At 59.3% G+C, this 18,616-nt stretch overlaps 2 protein-coding genes across 2 annotated transcripts in view; one reads left to right on the forward strand and one right to left on the reverse strand.

Annotated features, from left to right (window-relative positions):
- IPO4 (importin 4) overlaps nt 1-8,179 on the forward strand; it is a 9,057-nt gene extending 878 nt beyond the window's left edge. Inside the window, exons 4-30 of the mRNA XM_021695655.2 lie at nt 80-121; nt 541-670; nt 776-955; nt 1,188-1,253; nt 1,362-1,463; nt 1,550-1,633; nt 2,102-2,266; nt 2,352-2,405; nt 2,564-2,673; nt 2,975-3,083; nt 3,223-3,352; nt 3,579-3,692; nt 3,797-3,910; nt 4,121-4,241; nt 4,408-4,519; nt 4,629-4,744; nt 4,842-4,919; nt 4,996-5,053; nt 5,149-5,254; nt 5,361-5,554; nt 5,643-5,690; nt 6,058-6,183; nt 6,294-6,502; nt 6,609-6,741; nt 6,837-6,941; nt 7,631-7,700; nt 7,807-8,179. Of these exons, the coding sequence (XP_021551330.2) occupies nt 80-121; nt 541-670; nt 776-955; nt 1,188-1,253; nt 1,362-1,463; nt 1,550-1,633; nt 2,102-2,266; nt 2,352-2,405; nt 2,564-2,673; nt 2,975-3,083; nt 3,223-3,352; nt 3,579-3,692; nt 3,797-3,910; nt 4,121-4,241; nt 4,408-4,519; nt 4,629-4,744; nt 4,842-4,919; nt 4,996-5,053; nt 5,149-5,254; nt 5,361-5,554; nt 5,643-5,690; nt 6,058-6,183; nt 6,294-6,502; nt 6,609-6,741; nt 6,837-6,941; nt 7,631-7,700; nt 7,807-7,937 (3,007 nt within the window). The 3' untranslated portion in view covers nt 7,938-8,179. The remainder of the gene's footprint in view (nt 1-79; nt 122-540; nt 671-775; nt 956-1,187; nt 1,254-1,361; nt 1,464-1,549; nt 1,634-2,101; nt 2,267-2,351; nt 2,406-2,563; nt 2,674-2,974; nt 3,084-3,222; nt 3,353-3,578; nt 3,693-3,796; nt 3,911-4,120; nt 4,242-4,407; nt 4,520-4,628; nt 4,745-4,841; nt 4,920-4,995; nt 5,054-5,148; nt 5,255-5,360; nt 5,555-5,642; nt 5,691-6,057; nt 6,184-6,293; nt 6,503-6,608; nt 6,742-6,836; nt 6,942-7,630; nt 7,701-7,806) is intronic.
- A 10-nt stretch (nt 8,180-8,189) lies between these two features.
- REC8 (REC8 meiotic recombination protein) lies at nt 8,190-13,792 on the reverse strand. Its single transcript, XM_021695658.1, has 18 exons — nt 13,737-13,792; nt 13,591-13,659; nt 13,307-13,449; nt 13,132-13,207; nt 12,904-13,024; nt 11,946-12,030; nt 11,510-11,589; nt 11,213-11,286; nt 10,843-10,928; nt 10,627-10,676; nt 10,135-10,281; nt 9,707-9,773; nt 9,455-9,600; nt 9,209-9,257; nt 8,853-8,919; nt 8,639-8,758; nt 8,459-8,565; nt 8,190-8,366 (listed from the first exon to the last, which is right to left on the reverse strand). The coding sequence occupies exons 1-18, from the start codon at nt 13,790-13,792 to the stop codon at nt 8,275-8,277; spliced, it is 1,635 nt and encodes a 544-aa protein (XP_021551333.1). The 3' UTR covers nt 8,190-8,274.
- Between the last annotated feature and the right edge of the window lie 4,824 nt (nt 13,793-18,616).

Raw genomic sequence — 18,616 nt, forward strand, 5'->3', positions numbered from 1 at the left:
GGAGGCGGCTCCGGGGCGGGGCCCGGCGGAGGCGGCTCCGGGGCGGGCCAAGTACCCACACCTGCCACCTGTGTTCCAGCCTCAAGTCCCTGGTCCTGACCGCCCTTCAGAGAGAGACTGAGTAAGTGCCTCCCTGCCTCCTCTTGGGATTGTGACTGAGACCCTCTGGGTTTCTGCCTTGCTTTTCAGCTCCGGACAGGGCCGGGGAGGGAGAATGATGTCAGTTCTAGACCAAGGGGGAGCAAGAATTCTAAGACTGTGTTGAAGGCTAAATTTCATGAGAATGGGCTGTGGTGGTCTGCCAAACCCGAATCAGAAAAGTGGAACCGAAATTCAGTCTGCGTGAGGCCAGGCTCATCAGATTACACACCCAGCTTGCTGCTCCCTGTGAGCCACCGTCTTATGTGTCCCAACTTGGCAGACCCTCTGCCCACACTCGGAGGTTTCTGTCCTGGCCACCCCATGGAGGCAGGCCCAGCATGTGCTGGGGAGGGTGTTGGAGGGTGATTGGGAGTGGGGGGCAATCTCTCCTGTTCGCAGGCACTCTGTGAGGCTTAGCCTGGCCCAGCTCTCAGCCACCATTTTTCGAAAGGAAGGCCTGGAGGCCTGGCCTCAGCTCATGCAGCTTCTTCAGCACAGTACCCACAGCCTCCACATCGCAGAGAGAGAGGTACTAGCACATGGTGGGTGGGTGGGAGGGAGGGAGGAAGGGGAGCAACCGAGAGGCTGGAGAGACCATATAAGCTCTTCTTTCCCATCCCCTACACCTGGACAGATGGGGCTTTTGCTGCTAAGTGTGGTGGTGACCTCCCAGCCTGAGGCCTTCCAACCCCACTACCGGGAGCTTCTTCGGCTTCTGAATGAGACCCTTGGCGAGGTGGGGTCTCCGGGGCTCCTCTTCTACTCCCTGCGCACTCTGACCACCACGGCTCCTTACCTGAGCACTGATGACGTGGTGAGACATGGGTCCTCACCTGCCCTGACTCCCTGTCCTTGGGCCTTCCGTGTCCTCACCCCTGCACGATGCAGAACTACCTCAGACTCTCTCCCATTTGTCGTCCTGAGCACTTGAGAGGAGATACTGTGGGTGGCTGTACCCGGGCTCCTCCTATGTCCAGGCTTTGAGGAAGCTGCCAGCTTCTGGGGCCTGAGATGAGTGAGCATGCATTATGCTTTTTCTCCTCCAGCCTCTCGCACGGATGTTGGTGCCCAAGCTCATTGTGGCCGTGCAGACTCTGATCCCTATAGATGAGGTGAGGACAACATTCGGGCAAGAGCTCTGTTGTGAGGAGGGCGTAGGAGCCCACGGCCTGGTTCACTGAAGAAGAGCACGGTAACCCTATGACTTGTTTGTCCGACAGGCAAAGGCCTGTGAGGCTGTGGAGGCCCTGGATGAATTGCTGGAGTCAGAGGTGCCCATCATCACCTCCCACCTCTCTGAGGTTCTCACATTCTGCCTAGAGGTGAGCCGGGGATGGGCACGGCCTCTGCTGTTGGTTTTGCTGGGAGTTTCCTTGCCTGTTTCTGATTCAGGTTAGTCTCTGGGCAGGTGGCTAGAAATGTGGCTCTGGGTGATGCGATACGTGTACGGATTCTCTGCTGCCTCACTTTCTTGGTCAAAGTCAAGAGCAAGGTGAGTACTCTCTGATGCATATTACTGCACCCCCATTTCCATTCTTCGCCTCACTCTTGGGACATTCGGTTCATCTCAGGGGTATCTTTAAGTATTCAAAACTTGATCTGGCCTCACCCTAGTTCCTGGCTGGGAGTTTGGGAATCTCCTGCTAGACCCTCTGTGGCCTAGGAGGTGGAATTTTTTTGTTTTAAAGACTTATTTATTTATTTTAGAGAGAGAGCTGTGCACACACGAGCAGGGGGAGGGACAGAGGGAGAGGGAGAGAGAATCTCGAGCAGGTTCCCCGCTGAGTATGGAGCCCAGTGCGGGGCTCGATCCCACGACCCTGAGATCATCACCTAAGTGGAAATCAAGAGTTGGATGCCTAACCTACTGAGCCACCCAGGTGCCCAAGGCTGGAATTTTTAATGTGAGTCCATCTCGGGAATAGATTCTCAGGGACACGGTTCCACCTTCCCTCTCAAGGCCTTACTGAAGAATCGTCTCCTACCACCCTTACTACACACCCTTTTCCCCATTATGGCTGCCGAGCCTGCCCTGGGCCAGCTGGATCCCGAGGACCAGGATTCAGAAGAAGAAGAGCCGGAGATTGGGCTGGTGGGAGAGACTCCCAAGCACTTTGCTGTACAGGTGGGATGTGCAATGGGCGGGGACAGGGGCTTGGTCGCTGTGGGGCAGAGATGGAGTCCAGCAAAGTCTTCCTGTCGTTTTTCAGGTCGTGGACATGCTGGCACTACATTTGCCCCCCGAGAAGCTCTGTCCCCTGCTGGTAAGTGTGGCTCTGTCCTCCTGGTGCCCCTCTCCCCCGGTGTGCCTAGTCTCCCGCCGCTGAGGATGTTTGGGCCATGGCAGGTGTGGAGGGCCGGTTGCCACAGGAATGGGCAGACTTGGACCAGGGTTTCAGGAGAGTACCATCCGTTCCCCTAGATGCCTATGCTGGAAGAGGCCTTGCGGAGTGAGAGACCGTACCAGCGCAAGGCTGGGCTCCTGGTGCTGGCCGTGCTGTCCGACGGAGCTGGTGACCACATCAGACAGAGGTGTCTTTGTCCTAGAATGAGGTTGGGCCGTGGGGAGGACTACGACACGGCCCATGACGGTCCGGGTCTCTGCTTGCTGTTGGAGCTTAATTAGCGGGAGTGTTTGCCCTCACTCTCAAGTGCCCCAGTTTGGAAGATAATTGAAATGGCCACCTCAGCTATAGAGACCAGGGGGTGGTGCCTACTGTCTGGTGACATTTCCCTGGTTTCCCCGGGGGAAAGAGGAGAAGGGCTCAGCCTAGGGCTTTCTGGCCCCGCCCCTCAGACGGCATCCTCTGCTTCTGCCCGCCCTCCCCCGCAGGCTGCTGCCCCCGCTGCTGCAGATTGTGTGCAAGGGCCTGGAGGACCCAGCACAAGTTGTTCGCAACGCGGCACTCTTTGCCCTGGGCCAGTTCTCGGAGAACCTCCAGGTCAGTGGGGCTGAGCGTGGGCGGCCCCCGTTGCAGAGTCCCCACCCATCGCCGGGGCCAGCTTCCCCTCAGCTTCATGTCTTCAGCAGTCCCTGCCACCGCCGAGGGCTGACTCGGGCCCCCTCTCCCCCTCACCCAGCCCCACATCAGCAACTATTCAGGGGAGGTGATGCCGCTGCTTCTCGCCTACCTGAAGTCGGTGCCTCCCGGGCACACAAACCACCTCGCCAAGGCCTGCTATGCTCTGGAGAATTTCGTGGAGAACCTAGGTAGGTGATGGCCCTTGGGCGTGCGATGGAGGGGACAGAGCTGTCGCTTTGGATGAAGGGGGTGGGACATGCAACCCCCTGAACCGCTGTCTGCGGTGGAGAGGAGTGTGGCAGGCCCCCAGGGAGCCCTGGGCTGGATGTTAGAGGTCAGCCTGGAGGCAGGGAGGGCCCCCCCAGAATGTGGGAGCACCTGGACTGGGTGTTAGAGGCTTGCCCTTTCCCACAGGGCCCAAGGTGCAGCCCTACCTTCCGGAGCTGATGGAGTGTATGCTGCAGCCTCTGCGGAATCCTAGCAGCCCCCGGGCCAAGGAGCTGGCCGTGAGCGCCCTGGGGGCCATTGGTGAGAAGAAGGAGGCAGGGTCCCGGGTTTCCCCAGCTAGCCTGGGGCAGGTGGTCCCGGTGGTCCCCACTCCAGCTCTGAGTCCCTGTCCTTCCGTCTCCCAGCCACAGCTGCCCAGGCCTCCCTGCTGCCCTACTTCCCCACCATCATGGAGCACCTGCGGGGATTCCTGCTGCCAGGCCGCGAGGACCTCCCGCCCGTGCAGATCCAGAGCCTGGGTGCGTCAGGGGCTCAGGCAGGGTTTCCAGGGCCGGGGAAGGGCCGAGGTGTTCATGGAGCTCTCCCCCAGGGCAGCACAGCTATCTTCTCGGCAAAGTGGGATTGCTGAATTGCCCCCCAGCTGCCGTCTTCGGTCCCCCACGGTTTGGCCTTGCGCCCCTCTGGCTCCTCGTCGCATCCTAGCATTAACCCAGTGCTTGCCCCCACAGAGACGCTGGGGGTGCTGGCTCGAGCAGTGGGGGAGCCCATGAGGCCCCTGGCTGAGGAGTGCTGCCAGCTGGGGCTGGGCCTGTGTGACCAGGTAGACGACCCAGACTTGCGGCGCTGCACGTGAGTGAGCTCCCACCCTGCCCCGCGCCTCCTGCCCGCCCACTGGACCCCCAGCCCTGAGCCTGGAACCCGGTCCTCTGGTTCCAGACTGTGGGTTGCCCCGGGCTCCCCCATTCTGTCTGGCTCCGGCGGCCGGGACTGTACGGCTTCCACCTGCCTCCCCCAGGTACAGCCTGTTCGCAGCCTTATCGGGGCTCATGGGTGAGGGCCTGGCGCCCTACCTGCCACAAATCACCACACTCATGCTGCTGTCCCTGCGCTCCACTGAGGGCATTGTGGTGAGCGGAGAGTGGGTGGGCTGGGTCGGTTGGGGAAGGGCAGCCCTGGGGCAGCATCGAGACCTGGGCGCGGCTGAGCCAGGGTCCCTGCTGTGTCTCGTCTGGCCAGCCTCAGTACGACGGAACCATCTCCTTCCTTCTGTTTGACGACAAGAGTGAAGGGGAGGAAGAGGAGGAGCTCATGGACAAGGATGAGGAAGAGGAGGACGACTCCGAGATCTCAGGGTGCGGAGGGGTGCCGTTCTGGTCCGAAGAAGCCCGGCTTTGGGCGAGGGCCCCGTGCCGGACCCACCCCCACTGGTGCCTCCCCCCATTACTGTAGGTACAGCGTGGAGAACGCCTTCTTCGACGAGAAGGAAGATGCCTGTGCTGCTCTGGGGGAGATCTCTGTGAACAGCAGGTGAGCCTCGGCCCTGTCCCGGCCTTGGGAACCCCGCCTGGGAGCTCCTTCCTCACGGCTGTGTGTCTGTCCACAGTGTGGCTTTCCTCCCGTACATGGAGAGCGTCTTCGAAGAAGTATTCAAGCTGCTGGAGGTGAGAGGGCCAGGTGGATGGAGCGGGTGGGCTGTGCGGGGCCCTACGCTGGCCGGGAACACGACAGGCCCGTCCCGCCCGTCCTCGTCCCGCAGTGCCCTCACCCGAACGTGCGGAAGGCGGCCCACGAGGCCCTGGGGCGGTTCTGCTGTGCACTGCACAAGGCCTGTCAGAGCTGCCCCTCAGGATCCAGCACCGCGGGTGAGCAGGGGAGGCTGGGGCCTCCAGAAGCCGGGGACGGTGCTGGGGCAGGGGTGGGGGGTGGGGGCCAGGGCCTGACCGGGGCCTCAGCCAACGATGCCCCCAGCTCTGCAGGCCGCCCTGGCCCGGGTGGTGCCGTCCTACATGCAGGCGGTGAGCGGGGAGCGGGAGCGCCAGGTGGTGATGGCCGTGCTCGAGGCGCTGACGGGGGTGCTGCGCGGCTGCGGGCCCCTCGCGCTGCAGCCCCCCGGGCGTCTCGCCGAGCTCTGCGGCGTGCTCAAGGCCGTGCTGCAGCGGCAGGTGAGCGGGCGGGTGGGCAAGGGGCAAGGGGCCGGCGCGGAGAGAAGGGGCGGGAGAGCCCAGGCTGAGCTGAACTCCTCTCCTGCAGACAGCCTGTCAGGACGCTGATGGCGACGATGACGAGGAGGAGGAGCAGGTGAGAGCCCGGACGTGCTGTGCAGCCAGGCTGCCGGTGGGGGGGTTTGTCCGCAGGGTGGGGGTGGGCAGTGTACCTGGGCTTGGCTGGGGAGCGCCAGGGCTGCTAGAAGGTTGGTGATGGCTCAGAATGGTGCGTCCCTGCTCCCTCGAAGGCAGCGGGAGTTCAGGAAAGGCTTTCTGCGGGTGGGGGTCCCGGGGGCCGGGATCCAGAGCGGAGAGTAGGCGCGCCAGGAGAAAAAGCTGGGCCTCACACGAGCCCAGCCTGGAAGGGGCCAGCCCGGTCAGCCCAGGACGAGCCCTGGGGACCCCCCTGTGGCAGTGGCAGGGCTAGCCGCGGTGCTCTAGCCCCTGACCCGGCCCCACAGGCCGAATATGACGCCATGTTGCTAGAGCACGCCGGGGACGCCATCCCTGCCCTGGCCGCCGCGGCGGGGGGAGACGCCTTTGCCCCCTTCTTTGCCAGCTTCTTGCCACTGCTGCTATGCAAGACGGTGAGTGCCCCGCGCCCTGGCCTCGAGCCCCGTCCTGCCCGTGCACCCTGTGCGTGCCCCCGCCACCGCGTTCCCAGCCCCAGCTGGACCCGCGGTCCTCCCCCCACCAGAAACAGGGCTGCACAGTGGCCGAGAAGTCCTTTGCCGTGGGGACGCTGGCAGAGTCCATTCAGGGCCTGCGTGGTGCCTCAGCGCAGTTCGTGTCTCGGCTGCTCCCCGTGCTGGTGAGCGCCGCCCGGGAGGCCGACCCCGAGGTGCGGAGCAATGCCGTCTTCGGGCTGGGCGTGCTGGCCGAGCACGGGGGCCGCCCTGCTCAGGAGTATCCGCAGCGGGTGGCCGGGGGCCGGGGGCGGGGGCAGAGTATCCCTGGGGCTCGAGGATGGGAGGTGGCTGTCTGTGGGCCTGTTCCTTGACTGTGGAACCAGATACTTCCCCAAGTTGCTGGGGCTTCTGTTGCCCCTCCTGGCACGGGAGCGCCACGGTCGCGTCCGTGACAACATCTGTGGGGCGCTGGCCCGCCTGCTGATGGCCAGTCCCACGAGGAAACCGGAGCCCCAGGTGAGGCAGGGGGCAGGGTCTAGAAGCTGCCTGCCGGAGGGGGGGCGGGCGGGCAAGGGGACAGAACAAGGAACCTGAGGCGTCTCTGCGTCCAGGTGCTGGCCGCCCTCCTGCACGCCCTGCCGCTGAAGGAGGACTTGGAGGAGTGGGTCACCGTAGGGCACCTCTTCAACTTCCTGTACCAGAGCAGCCCTGACCAGGTAACTCGGAGGGGAGCTTGACGCTCCGCTCAGAGGCAAGCTTGGCCCCCCTCATAACTGACGCAGAGTCACAGCTGAAACTGCCCGCGGACACTCGTGTGTCATTGGTCTGCGAGGGTCGGCGGCTGGGCCTGTCACGGCAGAGGGCGGGCCCCTCTCACCACGAAGCGTTTTTTTCCCCTAGGGAGCCCCGTCCTCCCTGGCCACGTGCACCCTCTGGTGTGGGCCAGAAGCCAGAGCTTCCCTGGGCTGACTTCCTACAGCCAGGCTCCTTCACACTGTGTTCCACGCCCCCCCCCCCCCCCCCGCCTCCCCCCCCCCCCCCCCCCCCCGCCTTCTCTTTCACTCAGAGCAGCTCTGCTTTCTGAATGAGACTTGTCTGCGCCAACTGGCTAGGTTTGGACCCGGGTACCCACGCTCCCGTGTCGTCCGCCTCTGTCCCGCACCTTTACAGACTGTTGTGTCGGTGGACCTCCCGAGTGTCTGGGCTTCTTTTGGTTTTAAGTTCTGTCTCCTTCAAAAAAACATGATTCCCACCATGTTTCATGGGTCCTTCTTGGGTCTCCCAGCGGTCTTGGATGTGAAACAGTATCAAGCGTAAAGTGTCCCCGGTGGGAGACCCTGCCTGTCCTTAATCCTGGGGCCCCGGGGTGCTGGCAGCCCTGAGTCAGCCGTTTCTCCCCCCGCAGGTTGTAGACGTGGCTCCTGAGCTCCTGCGCATCTGCAGCCTCATTCTGGCCGAGAACAAGATCCCACCAGGTGAGGGTGGCGGTCGTGGGCAGGGCCAGGGGCAGGTTGGGGGCAGCTAGCTAGGGATTTTGGGGGTCAGTCCTCCCTGATCTCTCCCTCTCCGCTCTCCACCCAGACACCAAGGCCACACTGCTGCAGCTCCTGACGTTCCTGGCCAGACAGCACACCGACAGCTTCCACTCGGCCCTGGGCTCACTGCCTGGTGACAAAGCTCAGGAACTCCAGGCCGCCCTGGGCCTCACCTAGACTGGCGGCTGCAGCCGGGCCAGAGAGAGTAGAGCCTGCCCAGGCCCCAAGAGCGCCTCTCACCCCAGTTTCAGCTTGCACCTTACCAAAGATTCTGGGCCTCGTACCCACTTGGAGTCTCAGTCCCGCTTGCTGCCTTACAGGGGTGTCTCTGGGGCTGGATCTGTTACGCTGTGGGACAGTGCAAATGGAGTCTTGACATCCTACCCTAATAAAGGCAGTTCAGTCTCTGCTTGAACGGTAGCTCTGAGAGTCGGAAGCATAGAGATACGTGTTCGGAATCGAGGCAGGCAAGACGGGGTTTAATGGAGCCAGCTCCCGGGCAGCTCTGTGAGGGCTAACCGCGGTGGAATCGGGGCCCCTGCAGGATCAGGATGCGCCCGTACGGCTTCTCTTGTTCCAGGCGGAGGATCTGTTGCGCTGCAAGCACTGGTCAAGAGAAGAGGACGGGGCCAGTCGGGGGGAGGCCCTGTGGTGGCCTCCAGCCTGGGGCCTCGCCCCCCACCCGTGCCCACACTCACCCAGGAGCAGGTAGAAGACCCGGGCGGCCATCCGGCGAGGGCTGACGGGGGACACCAGGCTGCCGAAGTCGGCCTCCCTGTTGGCCTGCAGCTCCTGGGCCACTGCCCTGTAGGGGTCGCGCGCGGTCAGTCGGAGCCCCAGCCTGCGCCCACCCCGCCGCAGCGGCCTTCCCCCGGCACCTGTACACGGCCTCCGGCGACAGCAGCTCAGGCTCCGGGGGCAGCCCCGGGGGCAGCTCCGGGACCTCGGGCACCGCAGGCAGCGCAGGGAGCTCCGGCTGCTCAGCCTCAGCCCAGGCCCTAGGAGGATGCGGGAGTCAGGGCGAGCAGGGAAGGGGGCAGCTGCGACACTGACGGGGGCCACGGCCCGAGTGCACCCGGGCTGGCGGCTTACCACCGTTCTTCTGGGGGGAGGAGGCTGATGCGGGACTTCTCTTCCTCGGCCGCCTCGAGAGAGAGCTCTGTTGGGGGGAGGCGAAGGGCCCGAGTGCGCCCGCTTAGATCGGAGCGGTCGGGACCTTGGGTCCCACCCCCGCACCCCACCCCACCCCCCCACCCCACCCCACCCCACCCCGACCGGTCAAACTAGATGCTGCCGCTGTGCAGTGACTTTTAAGAGGGACCCCGGGAGGAGAACCGAAGGGGTCTGGGCTTCCTTATGTGAACTGCTTCCTCTAGTAAACACGGGCAGCAGTTAGGGTAGCCGGGCCCTGGGGCGATGGGGGCCCTCTCCCTTCTCCAGGGGCCTACCTAAAGACAGCACGAGGGGCCCGCTGGGCTCCCGGGCCTCTCTCAGGACCTGGGGAAGGGAGAGTGAGAACTAAGGCCCCGAGCGCCACAGAAGCACCCGGGGCGGGGTGATGCGGTCCCGGGCTGCCCCGGCCCACGCTTGGGGATGGGACATGGCAGCACAGGCCCAGGTGGGCAGCAGGCAGCCTGCTGGAGCTCAGGCGAAGCGCGCCGGCCCCCGAGGGAGGAGGAAGGGGGTGCAGTTACCTCGATATCGCTGAGAGTTTCCATCCTTTCCTCCTCAGCTGCCACCTCCCTCTCAGGCTCTGGGGGTGGCCTTCGCCTGAGTGCTTCTGGGGGTGGCTGGGCACAGTGGGTCCACAGGGCCAGCAGTTCTGGGGGGAGCCAGCCAGCTGGGGAGGGAGGGGCGGCAGGGGTGGGGTTGGACGTGTGAGGAACACCAAGACGGAGGACTATGGGTTCAGAAGACCCCACATGCCAACTCCCACCACTCCTTACGTTGAGTTGGGGTTCGGAATAGCTCCGTGGGGCTCCTCGTGGTCCTCTCGGGAGGCTGCACCTTTGGCTGCAGCGGGGGGGGGGGGGGGGGGGGGGGCGGCAGAAGCCCAGTTAGGAGGGAGGCACTCCTCCCTGCCCCTTCTCTACTTCTTTGCAATGCTTTGTTCCAAGGCCTCCAACCGTCCAACTCTCAGGCTCCCGCCCCTGCCTGGCCCCGCCCACTGCCAGGGGGTGCCCAGCCATGTGCTTTGTGGAGTCACTAAAGGAAAGTGGAGAGTTGTCTCTGTGCAAACCTGGAGCGCGTGCACTTTGGGGATCGTTCCCGGTGCCTCCCCAGAGTTTAGACGGCCCAGGACGGCCCAGCACGTGTGGCCTCGGGCCCTCCCTGCCTCCCTCTGTGGCCCGCAAGAGCCTGGGGCTGCACTCACACACTCCCAGCAGTGCGCTCTGGTTTGCAGTTGTTCCTGGAATTTCTCCCGGGAGATCTGAGTCTCCTTGTCCCAGAACAGTAACTGGCGGCGGCGGCGGCGAGCAGGTGGACCCCAGGGATAGGGGGGCACTGGGGGCCGCAGCCTCTGATTGGGGAGGGGACGTGGGGGCAAGGCTACCCATTACTCCTTTTCCTGTCACCTTGGTGGGCTGCAAAACAGGCCCCGCATCCCCACTCCAGAGGCACCCCAGGAAAGAGCTTGGGCAGGGCCTCCAGGTGCAGCTCTGACCTCACGTGGTGGTGGGGGGGCCCATCCGGGGAGTGCAGGTTGGATAAAATGGAGGGTGGGCAAGGCCACCTTTTACCAACTTGTGCCAAGGCCCGGGGAAGGCTAGCAGTGGCCCAGGGCTGGGGGAAACTGAAGACGGATGAGCAGCTCTGGGAGAGGAGGGCAAAGGGGAGGAGAAAGCTTGGCAGGGACACGACTCACCTCTGGGCTGGGCGGGGCTGGCAGGCGCAGCTCCGGCAGGGGGGTCACCTCTGCAACAACACTCTAGGTCCCGGCTCTGCCACCCCCCCTTCGCCCTGGCAGCCACCCACGCAAGAAGCTAGAAGGCCTCCCTGCAGCAAGTTGGAATACGGGGCCCTTGACTGCAGTAGCTGTGCAAGGACCCCCAGGAAGGGCCCAGGCATGATGGGTACTCACCAGTAACCAGGGCCTCAGGCTCCCAGCCTACTGGCTTCACCTCCTCGGGGGCCGGGACCGGAAGTGGCTCTGCGGGCAGTTCCACCCTGAGGGGAAAATGGGCAAGAGAAATGAGGCCACCCCTCGCAGCACTGGCTGCCTACCTGGCCCAGGGGGTCCTGCCCTTACGGTGCGAGAGCTGGTGGTGAGAGCGGGGGTACACCTCTCTCCTCCTCCAGAGCCCGGGGCTCCTCCTTGAACTCTGCAGAGAGAAGATCGGGGCTCAGAGCGCAGGAGAGAGGAGACAGGGGCACTGCCCAGGCCCAGCCTGCCCGTGCCAGCGCGCTGACCCTCCAGTGCCGGCAGAGGCCTGCCTGGCCGTTCCTCTAACAGGATAGCTTCTTCTTCCTCAGCAATTAGCAGCTCCAGCTCTCGGCGGCTGACCTCTGGGAGCTCCAGTTCACCCTGGCAAGAGGAGGAGTAAGGAGAGGGGACGCAATTCCAGTTCTGAAAAAGGCAAGGGGCTCTAGGAGGCCCACGGGGCGCTCAGGCGCCAGGCGCAGGGAGCGCTGCAATGAGACGAGAAGGCAGGACTCTGGGGGCAGACGGGGGCGGGGGCACGTGAGTTGGGCTGGGCCGCCGGAGGCAGGACTCGGGCCTCAGGCTCTCCTGCGAGGGCACAGCTCACCTCGATTGGCAGCATGCGGATGGGCTCCGCCTCCTTGAGGGTGATGGCCTCTGGAGGCAGCACCGTGACCGGGATCCTCTCTGGAGGAGCAGGAGAGTCACATCAGCCCCTCTGCTGCTTTCCAGCTTCCCACACCCACGTGGTGAGGCGAAAGCACGGACTCTGGAATCAAGTCAACCTGCTTCTGGTCAGGCCCTGGCCAGTCACGGGCAAACTGACCTGGCTAGGTTGCTTAACCACTACGGGCCTCACTTTCCTCCTCTGGAGAATGGAGATAAGAATTCTGATCTCAGAGGACTCTTGTGAGGCAGAGAGGAGGTGACACAAATAGAGTGCCCCTCACAGGGCCTGGCTCTTAAGAGAAGCTCAAAGATGGTCATTCCTTTAGTTCTTGGGCCTTCCTAGGCCTCTTCCGGGAAAGAGGCTCTCTGCTCACCAGGCTTCCTAGGCTCCATGGGGACTTCAGGAGGGGCCTCCTCAAGAACTCTCTCTGGGCTTGCAGCCTCTAGGAGCTGTCGAATCTTTGGGGATTGGGGACAAAAGGAAGGGTTCATCCTCCGCCCCTGTTTTCCCGCTTCCACAACCTTATTCAGACAACAAACGAAAATAGTCCTTCACGCTGCGGCCTTGTGACACCAGCGTGCGGTGAACTCACTTGCCATCTGCTCTCCTTTCCTCCCATCCCTGCCCCCGTTATCTAGACCTTGTCCATTTTTCTGTGCAGGAAGCACTGCACCCTTATGTCAAGTGTTGGGGGGGACAGAAAAGATTCTTGATCTTAGGGAGCCTATGGTCTAACAGGAAGACCAGTGTGACTAGGACCCCAGCAAGAGGCAACACAAAGGGTGAAACAAGGCCCTAGCAACGTGCTCAGTTCCAAAGCAACATTTGCTTCTGGCCCAGGATAAAGCCTCTCAGAAAGGGGTAACATTTGAGCCAGGTCTGCTAAGGGTATGTAGGACTTAACTAGTATAGAACAAGGGTAGCCATTACGGGCATGGAGGGCTGTGTGCAGTGGGGGACCGGGGGTGTCTTTGAAAGAAGCAGCAGCACTGTCTAAAGCTGTGGACGTGTCAGGACGTGGATAAAGGAGGACATGTGCAGGGAAACCTAAGGCTAAGGGATGACAAGGGCCTGGCTTAGGGCCTTGGCAGTGGGAACTGTGTGGAGAGAAGTTGGGACAAGAGCTACCTCGAGGTTGGCCTTGAACAGACAAGTGGAATGGCTCTGTCTGGAGGGGTCCACCATGACAGTCCCCCAGCACAGACTCCTGCAGGGGAGAGCTGTGGCCGGCCCCCTTCCCTAGCCCCAGTGTCAGATCCGCACAGACACAGCGCTCCCCTCCTGCGCTTTCAGCTCATCAGCGGGAGGCTTCTGTGGGGAATGAGCCCTACCTGAGGGATATTGAGGGGGCTGGGAAGTACGGGATCCACAGACATCATCCCAAAAAAGGGGTCTGGAGCATCTTCCAGGGTCTCCATCATGGCCAGGCGGTTAGGGAGCAGCAGGCTGGGTCTGAGACCGAGAATGTGGGCTGTCAAGCACTGAGGCAGAGGGCTGACGCCAAGCAGGGAGGATGCCCACTGAAGGCTGAGTGGCCCAGGCCCAGGGTGGGCACTCACACTTCAGTCTCCACCATATCAATGCGGATCTGCAGCTGGGCGCGGTGCAGGCGCTCCAGGATGTGCTGGATGTCCTCTGCGGGCAGGTCGGGCAGGGAGGGCAAGGACCTGAGCATGCCTCCCCTCGCCGCGGGCCACGCGGCTCTGCCCCATCTCCGAGCCTTCCCCGCCTTACCTACGAGGTACTGGCATTGTTGAGAGTAGACCCGGATCACGCCGATCTGCAGCTGGGCTGACAGATAGAGGGAGAAGCGGGGCCGGGGCAGGCCGGGCATCGGGGGCTGAACTCGGACCAGCACGTAATCGAGGATCTCCTCACTGGGGGGACAACGCACCCTGATCACCACTGCGCCAAGGCACAGCCCCACAGCCTGGCCCACGCCGTCCAGCGGCCCCCGCCCCCCCCGCCCCGCCCCCTGCCCGCTCAGGTCCGGCCGCTCCGCCCCTTCCCGGCCTTACCAGGTCTTCACCACGTTCACCTTCAGGTACTCCCGCTTCACCAACCGGCTGCCGCGGGTCGCTGCCAGCCTGGAGGGGGTGGGGGTGGGGAGCGTCAGGCTGGGGCCCCTGGGTGCCCCTCCCGGCGCGCACGGCCCGGCCCTTACCAGATGGTGGCGAAGCAGCCGGTGTGGCGCTGAAGCACGTTGGGATAGTAGAACATTGTCCCGCCGGGCTTTCACCCTCGTCCCCGTCGGGGCGAAGGGCTCGGAGAGGCGGCCCCGGGGCTGGGCGCGGCCCCAGAAGGCCAGGTAAAGGAACGGATAAACACTCAGGTGTGGGTAAACAATTAGGGCGAGAAGTAACCAGAGGCGCGGACTGCACACACAGCAAGCAGTTGGGTCGCCCCTCTCCGCCGCCCGGAGTGGGTTCCCACGCCGCGTGGCTGCTTTGAACTTACTGGGGCCTTCCGGGTCGGGTTCCAGGTTGGAGGGGCAGAGCTCCCCGAGGGCAGGCCCCGGCTGGGCCCCAGGCCAGGTCCCGAGGGGAGAGCGCGCGGGGGTCGGGGGGGGGGGTCCTTCGCAGGGGTAGGTACCGGGCTCCCGGGCCTTGCGCGTGGCTTGGGCACCTGCAGTCCCCGCGGCACTAGACCCGGCCGCAGGGGGCGCGCACTCCGGGGCTGGGCGCCTCCCTCGTCATTAGATGGCGGCGGCCCCCACAACAGCCAATGGGGAACAGGGATGGGCTGGGGAGCGCTCCGTTCCAGGGCGCCAACCAGCCCGCCTGGGGTAGAGGCAACAGGGGTCTCCCGAGGCAGGCAGCGAACCAATCAGAAGAAGCCCGCGTGCTGCGGGGGCCATTGTGAGGTGTCCTGACCAATGGGCTCTCGTTCTCGCCTCTGGTAACAAGGGTTCCTCGGTGGCACTTCTCTGCCGACCAATGAGGGAGGAGCCAGTCCCAGCCTCGCCCCGCAGCAAGCTTGGCAACAAGGGCATTTCGACCACTAGAGAAGGTCGGGTCATGGCGGGGGCAACTGCCCTGCCCGTTTCTGGGCGCCTGACCTGAGGTTAGACCTTGCCCTTTCCCCTGAAACCCACCAAGTACCAAAGATCGGTCTGCCTCAGTGCCCCGCCTTGGGCCTGTCGTCAGCTGGGCAGGTGGGGGCAGGTGGAGACGGTGTGAGGTGGCCTGGGGGCCGCAGATGGATGAGGAAGAAGTCAGATCTCACAGGAAACATGCTCAGTCATTTCCTAAACTTGAACAACTTAGGCTGTGGGCTGTTTTCCAGTTGTGAATGGTTGTGAATGTTCTCCCAGCTGAAAGAGACCTCAGCTTTGTGGGATGCAAGGCATACCTCTCCACATACAAAAGCCATTTGGCCCAAACAATTCTTGGTCCCCAAGCCTCCTGCCTTTGTACAACCCCGGGTTTGGCCTAAAATGCCCTTCCCAGCCTTGACCCCAGGGCATGCTTCTGCCCCTTTAACACAGCTCTTACTGCAGCTGAGCTGACCCTATTTTATTTTGTTCCTTCCGTCTACTAGCTCTTAAGATCTTTTTTTTTTTTTCAACTAGTTCCTGGAAACTAGCACACTAAACATTTGTCAAATGAATATGCAATTACCCCAAATTTACAACCACAGTCAAGGCTGACAGAGATTTCAAAATCTAGTCCTTGTAAGCTTTACAGGACTTGCTTTTACAGATGAGAAAACAGAGAGGCCCATGTGACAGTTTTTCCCAGACCACAAAGCTCCCTAATGACAGCCTGGTTGGGAACTCTGCTCTCTTGAATTCTAGTGTTTCTAGTACCTATTCCACTGTGCTTGGCTAAATGAGTTTCTACATAATACAAACTGTTTCAATCACTGTACATATGTTGTCACTGTTTACAAGTTCATATTGGGGCACAAAGATCATAAAGTGGGGGCATCTACCCTTAAGGTACTTAGAACCTAGGGTAGGAGATAATAATTTGTTCATCCATCCCTCTGTCCAACCAGCATTTACGACATGCCTGCTATGTGCCAAGCACTCTAGGCACTGGAGATGGAGCAATGAACAAAACAAGTCCCTGTTCTCATGGAGTAGGGAAGGAGAGACGATAAGTAAGTAGACAAAGAGAAATAGGTAGGGGCGCCTGGGTGGCTCAGTCGTTAAGCGTCTGCCTTCGGCTCAGGTCATGATCCCAGGGTCCTGGGATTGAGCCCCACATCGGGCTCCCTGCTCCACGGGAAGCCTGCTTCTCCCTCTCCCACTCCCCCTGCTTGTGTTCCCTCTCTCGCTGTGTCTCTCTCTGTCAAATAAATAAATAAAATCTTTAAAAAAATATATGTTAAGCAGTGATCAGTGCTAGGAGAACAACGAGGCAGCATAGGAGAATGGAGAGTAGTGAGGGCTGCTATCTAGGTACGGTGCTCAGGGAAGCCTCTGAAGAGAGGAGGCAAAACGCACCTACCCGAAGGAAGAATATTTTACACAAAAGAACCAGCAACTACAAAGGTCCTGAGGCAGAAATGTGGTGGGTTCAAGGAGCCTGGAGCAAGAATGGTAAGGGGTGAGGTTAGAGAGGAGGATAAGAGCCACATCACAAGGACTGTGGAGGTCACTGTAAGGATCTGGGCTTTTACTCTGAATGAGTCAAGAGCCAATGGAGGGTTTTGAGCAGAGGAATGACATAATAAGATTTATGCGTTAAGAGGATCTCTACTGTGTTCAGAATAGATAGAAGGTGGACAATAGTGGAGGTAGAAAAAATGTAGAAGGAAGCAGAAAGAGATGTGAGAGATGACAGTAGGTTGTTCCAAAGTGTTAGTGGTGGAAGCAGAGAAAACTGGTCAGATTCTGGATAGATTCTGTAAGAATAATGATGGGATCTGCTGATGGATTGGATATGGGGTATGACAGAAAATGGAAGAGGACACTATATAATCATAAATGGAACAATCCAACAAGAAGATAAAACAATTGTAAATATTTATGCACCCAACATGGGAGCACCCAAATACATAAAGCAGTTAATAACAAACATGAAGGAAGTAATAAATAGTAATACAATAATAGTAGGGGACTTTAACCCTCACATCAATGGACAGATCATCTAAACAGAAAGTCAGTATCCTTACAGTGGCTTTGAATGACACATTGGACCAGATGGATTTAATAGATATATTCAGAACATTCCATCCTAAAACAGCAGAATACACATTCTTTTCACGTGCACATGGAACATTCTCCAGAATAGATTACATACTAGGCCACAAAACCAGTCTCAACAAATTCAAAAGCATCAAAGTATCTTTTCTAACCACAACTCTATGAAACTAGAAATCAACCACAAGAAAAAGTCTGGAAAGATCACAAATATATGGAGATTAAATAACATGCTACTAATCAATGAATGGGTCAACCAAGAAATCAAAAAGGATATCAAAGAATACACGGAGACAAATGAAAATTAAAACACAATGGTCCAGGGACGCCTGGGTGGCTCCATCGGTTCAGCGTCTGCCTTCGGCTCAGGTCATGATCCCAGGGTCCTGAGATCGAGTCCCGGATTGGGCTCCTTGCTCAGCAGGAAGGAGCTGGAGGATAAGAGCCTTCTTATCAGGCTTCTCCCTCTACCTCCCTCTCCCTCTGCTTGCCACTCCCCCTACTTGTGCTTGCTCTTTCTCTCACAAACAAATAAATAAAATATTAAAAAAACAAAACAAAACAAAGAAACCCACAACGGTCCAAAATTGTTGGGATACAACAAAAGCTGTTCTAAGAGGGAGACTGATAGCAATACAGGCCTACTTCAAGAAAAATCTCAAATAAACCTTACACCTAAAGCTAGAGCTAGAAAAAGAAGAACAAAACCCAAAACTAATGGAAGGAAAGGAGGAAGGAAGTAATAAAGATTAGAGCAGAAATAAATGAAATAGAAAGTAAAATTAAATTTTATTTATTTTTTATTTATTTTTTTATTTTTTTAAAGATTTTTTATTTATTTGACAGAGAGAGACACAGCCAGAGAGGGAACACAAGCAGGGGGAGTGGGAGAGGGAGAAGTAGGCTTCCTGCCGAGCAGGGAGCCCGATGCGGGGCTCGATCCCAGGACCCTGGGATCATGACCCGAGCCGAAGGCAGACACTTAATGACTGAGCCACCCAGGCGCCCCTAAAATTAAATTTTAAAAAAAGGATAGATCAATGAAACTAGCTGGTTCTTTGAAAAGATCAACAAAATTGATAAATCTTTAGCTAGACTCATAAAAAAGAGGAATCAAGTAAAATCAGAAATGAAAGAGGAGAAATAACAACACCACAGAAATACAAAAGATTATCAAAGAATATTATGGAGAATTATATGCCAACAAATTGGACAACCTAGAAGAAATGGGTAAATTCCTGGAAACATAACTGAATCAGAGAGAAATAGAAAATTTGCACAGACTGATTAGCAGCAATGGAATTGAATCTGTGATCAAAAAACTCCCAAAAGTCCAGGACTGGATGGCTTCACAGGGGAATTTTACCAAACATTTAAAAAGGCGTTAGGGGCGCCTGGGTGGCTCAGTCGTTAAGCGGCCGCCTTTGGCTCAGGTCATGATCCCAGGGTCCTGGGATTGAGCCCCACATCAGGCTCCCTGCTCCGCGGGAAGCCTGCTTCTCCCTTTCCCACTCCCACTTCCCCTGCTTGTGTTCCCTCTCTTGCTGTGTCTTTCTCTGTCAAATAAATAAATAAAATCTTTAAAAAAAAAAAGGAGTTAATACCTATTCTTTTCAAACTATTCCAAAAAATAGGGGTGCCTGGGTGGCTCAGTTGGTTAAGTGTCTGCCTTCGGATCAGGTCGTGATCCCAGAGTCCTGGAATGGAGCCCCACGTTGGGCTCCCTGCACAGTGGGGAGCCTGCTTCTCCCTCTCCCACTCCCCCTGCTTGTTCTCTCTCTCTGTCAAATAAGTAAATAAAATCTTAAAAAAAAAAAAATAGAAGAGGAAGGAATGCTTCCAAATTCATTGTAGGAGGCCAGCACTGCCCTGATACCAAAACCAGACAAAGACCC

The sequence above is a fragment of the Neomonachus schauinslandi genome, chromosome 9, assembly GCF_002201575.2.
Source record: "Neomonachus schauinslandi chromosome 9, ASM220157v2, whole genome shotgun sequence".
In the NCBI taxonomy this organism is placed as follows: domain Eukaryota; kingdom Metazoa; phylum Chordata; class Mammalia; order Carnivora; family Phocidae; genus Neomonachus; species Neomonachus schauinslandi.

Bases quoted from the DNA above. Each gene is read 5' to 3' on its own strand.
- REC8 (XM_021695658.1), bottom strand. From the start codon at position 13,792: ATGTTCTACTATCCCAACGTGCTTCAGCGCCACACCGGCTGCTTCGCC. The intron at 10,282-10,626 runs GTGAGTCGTGTC...CTCCCCAATCAG, and splicing joins CAGCCCCGCCCAGCCCAGAG to AGGCTGCGGCCCCCAGTGCC. The intron at 9,601-9,706 runs GTAAGGAGTGGT...CTCCCTCCCCAG, and splicing joins ATTCCGAACCCCAACTCAAC to CTGGCTGGCTCCCCCCAGAA.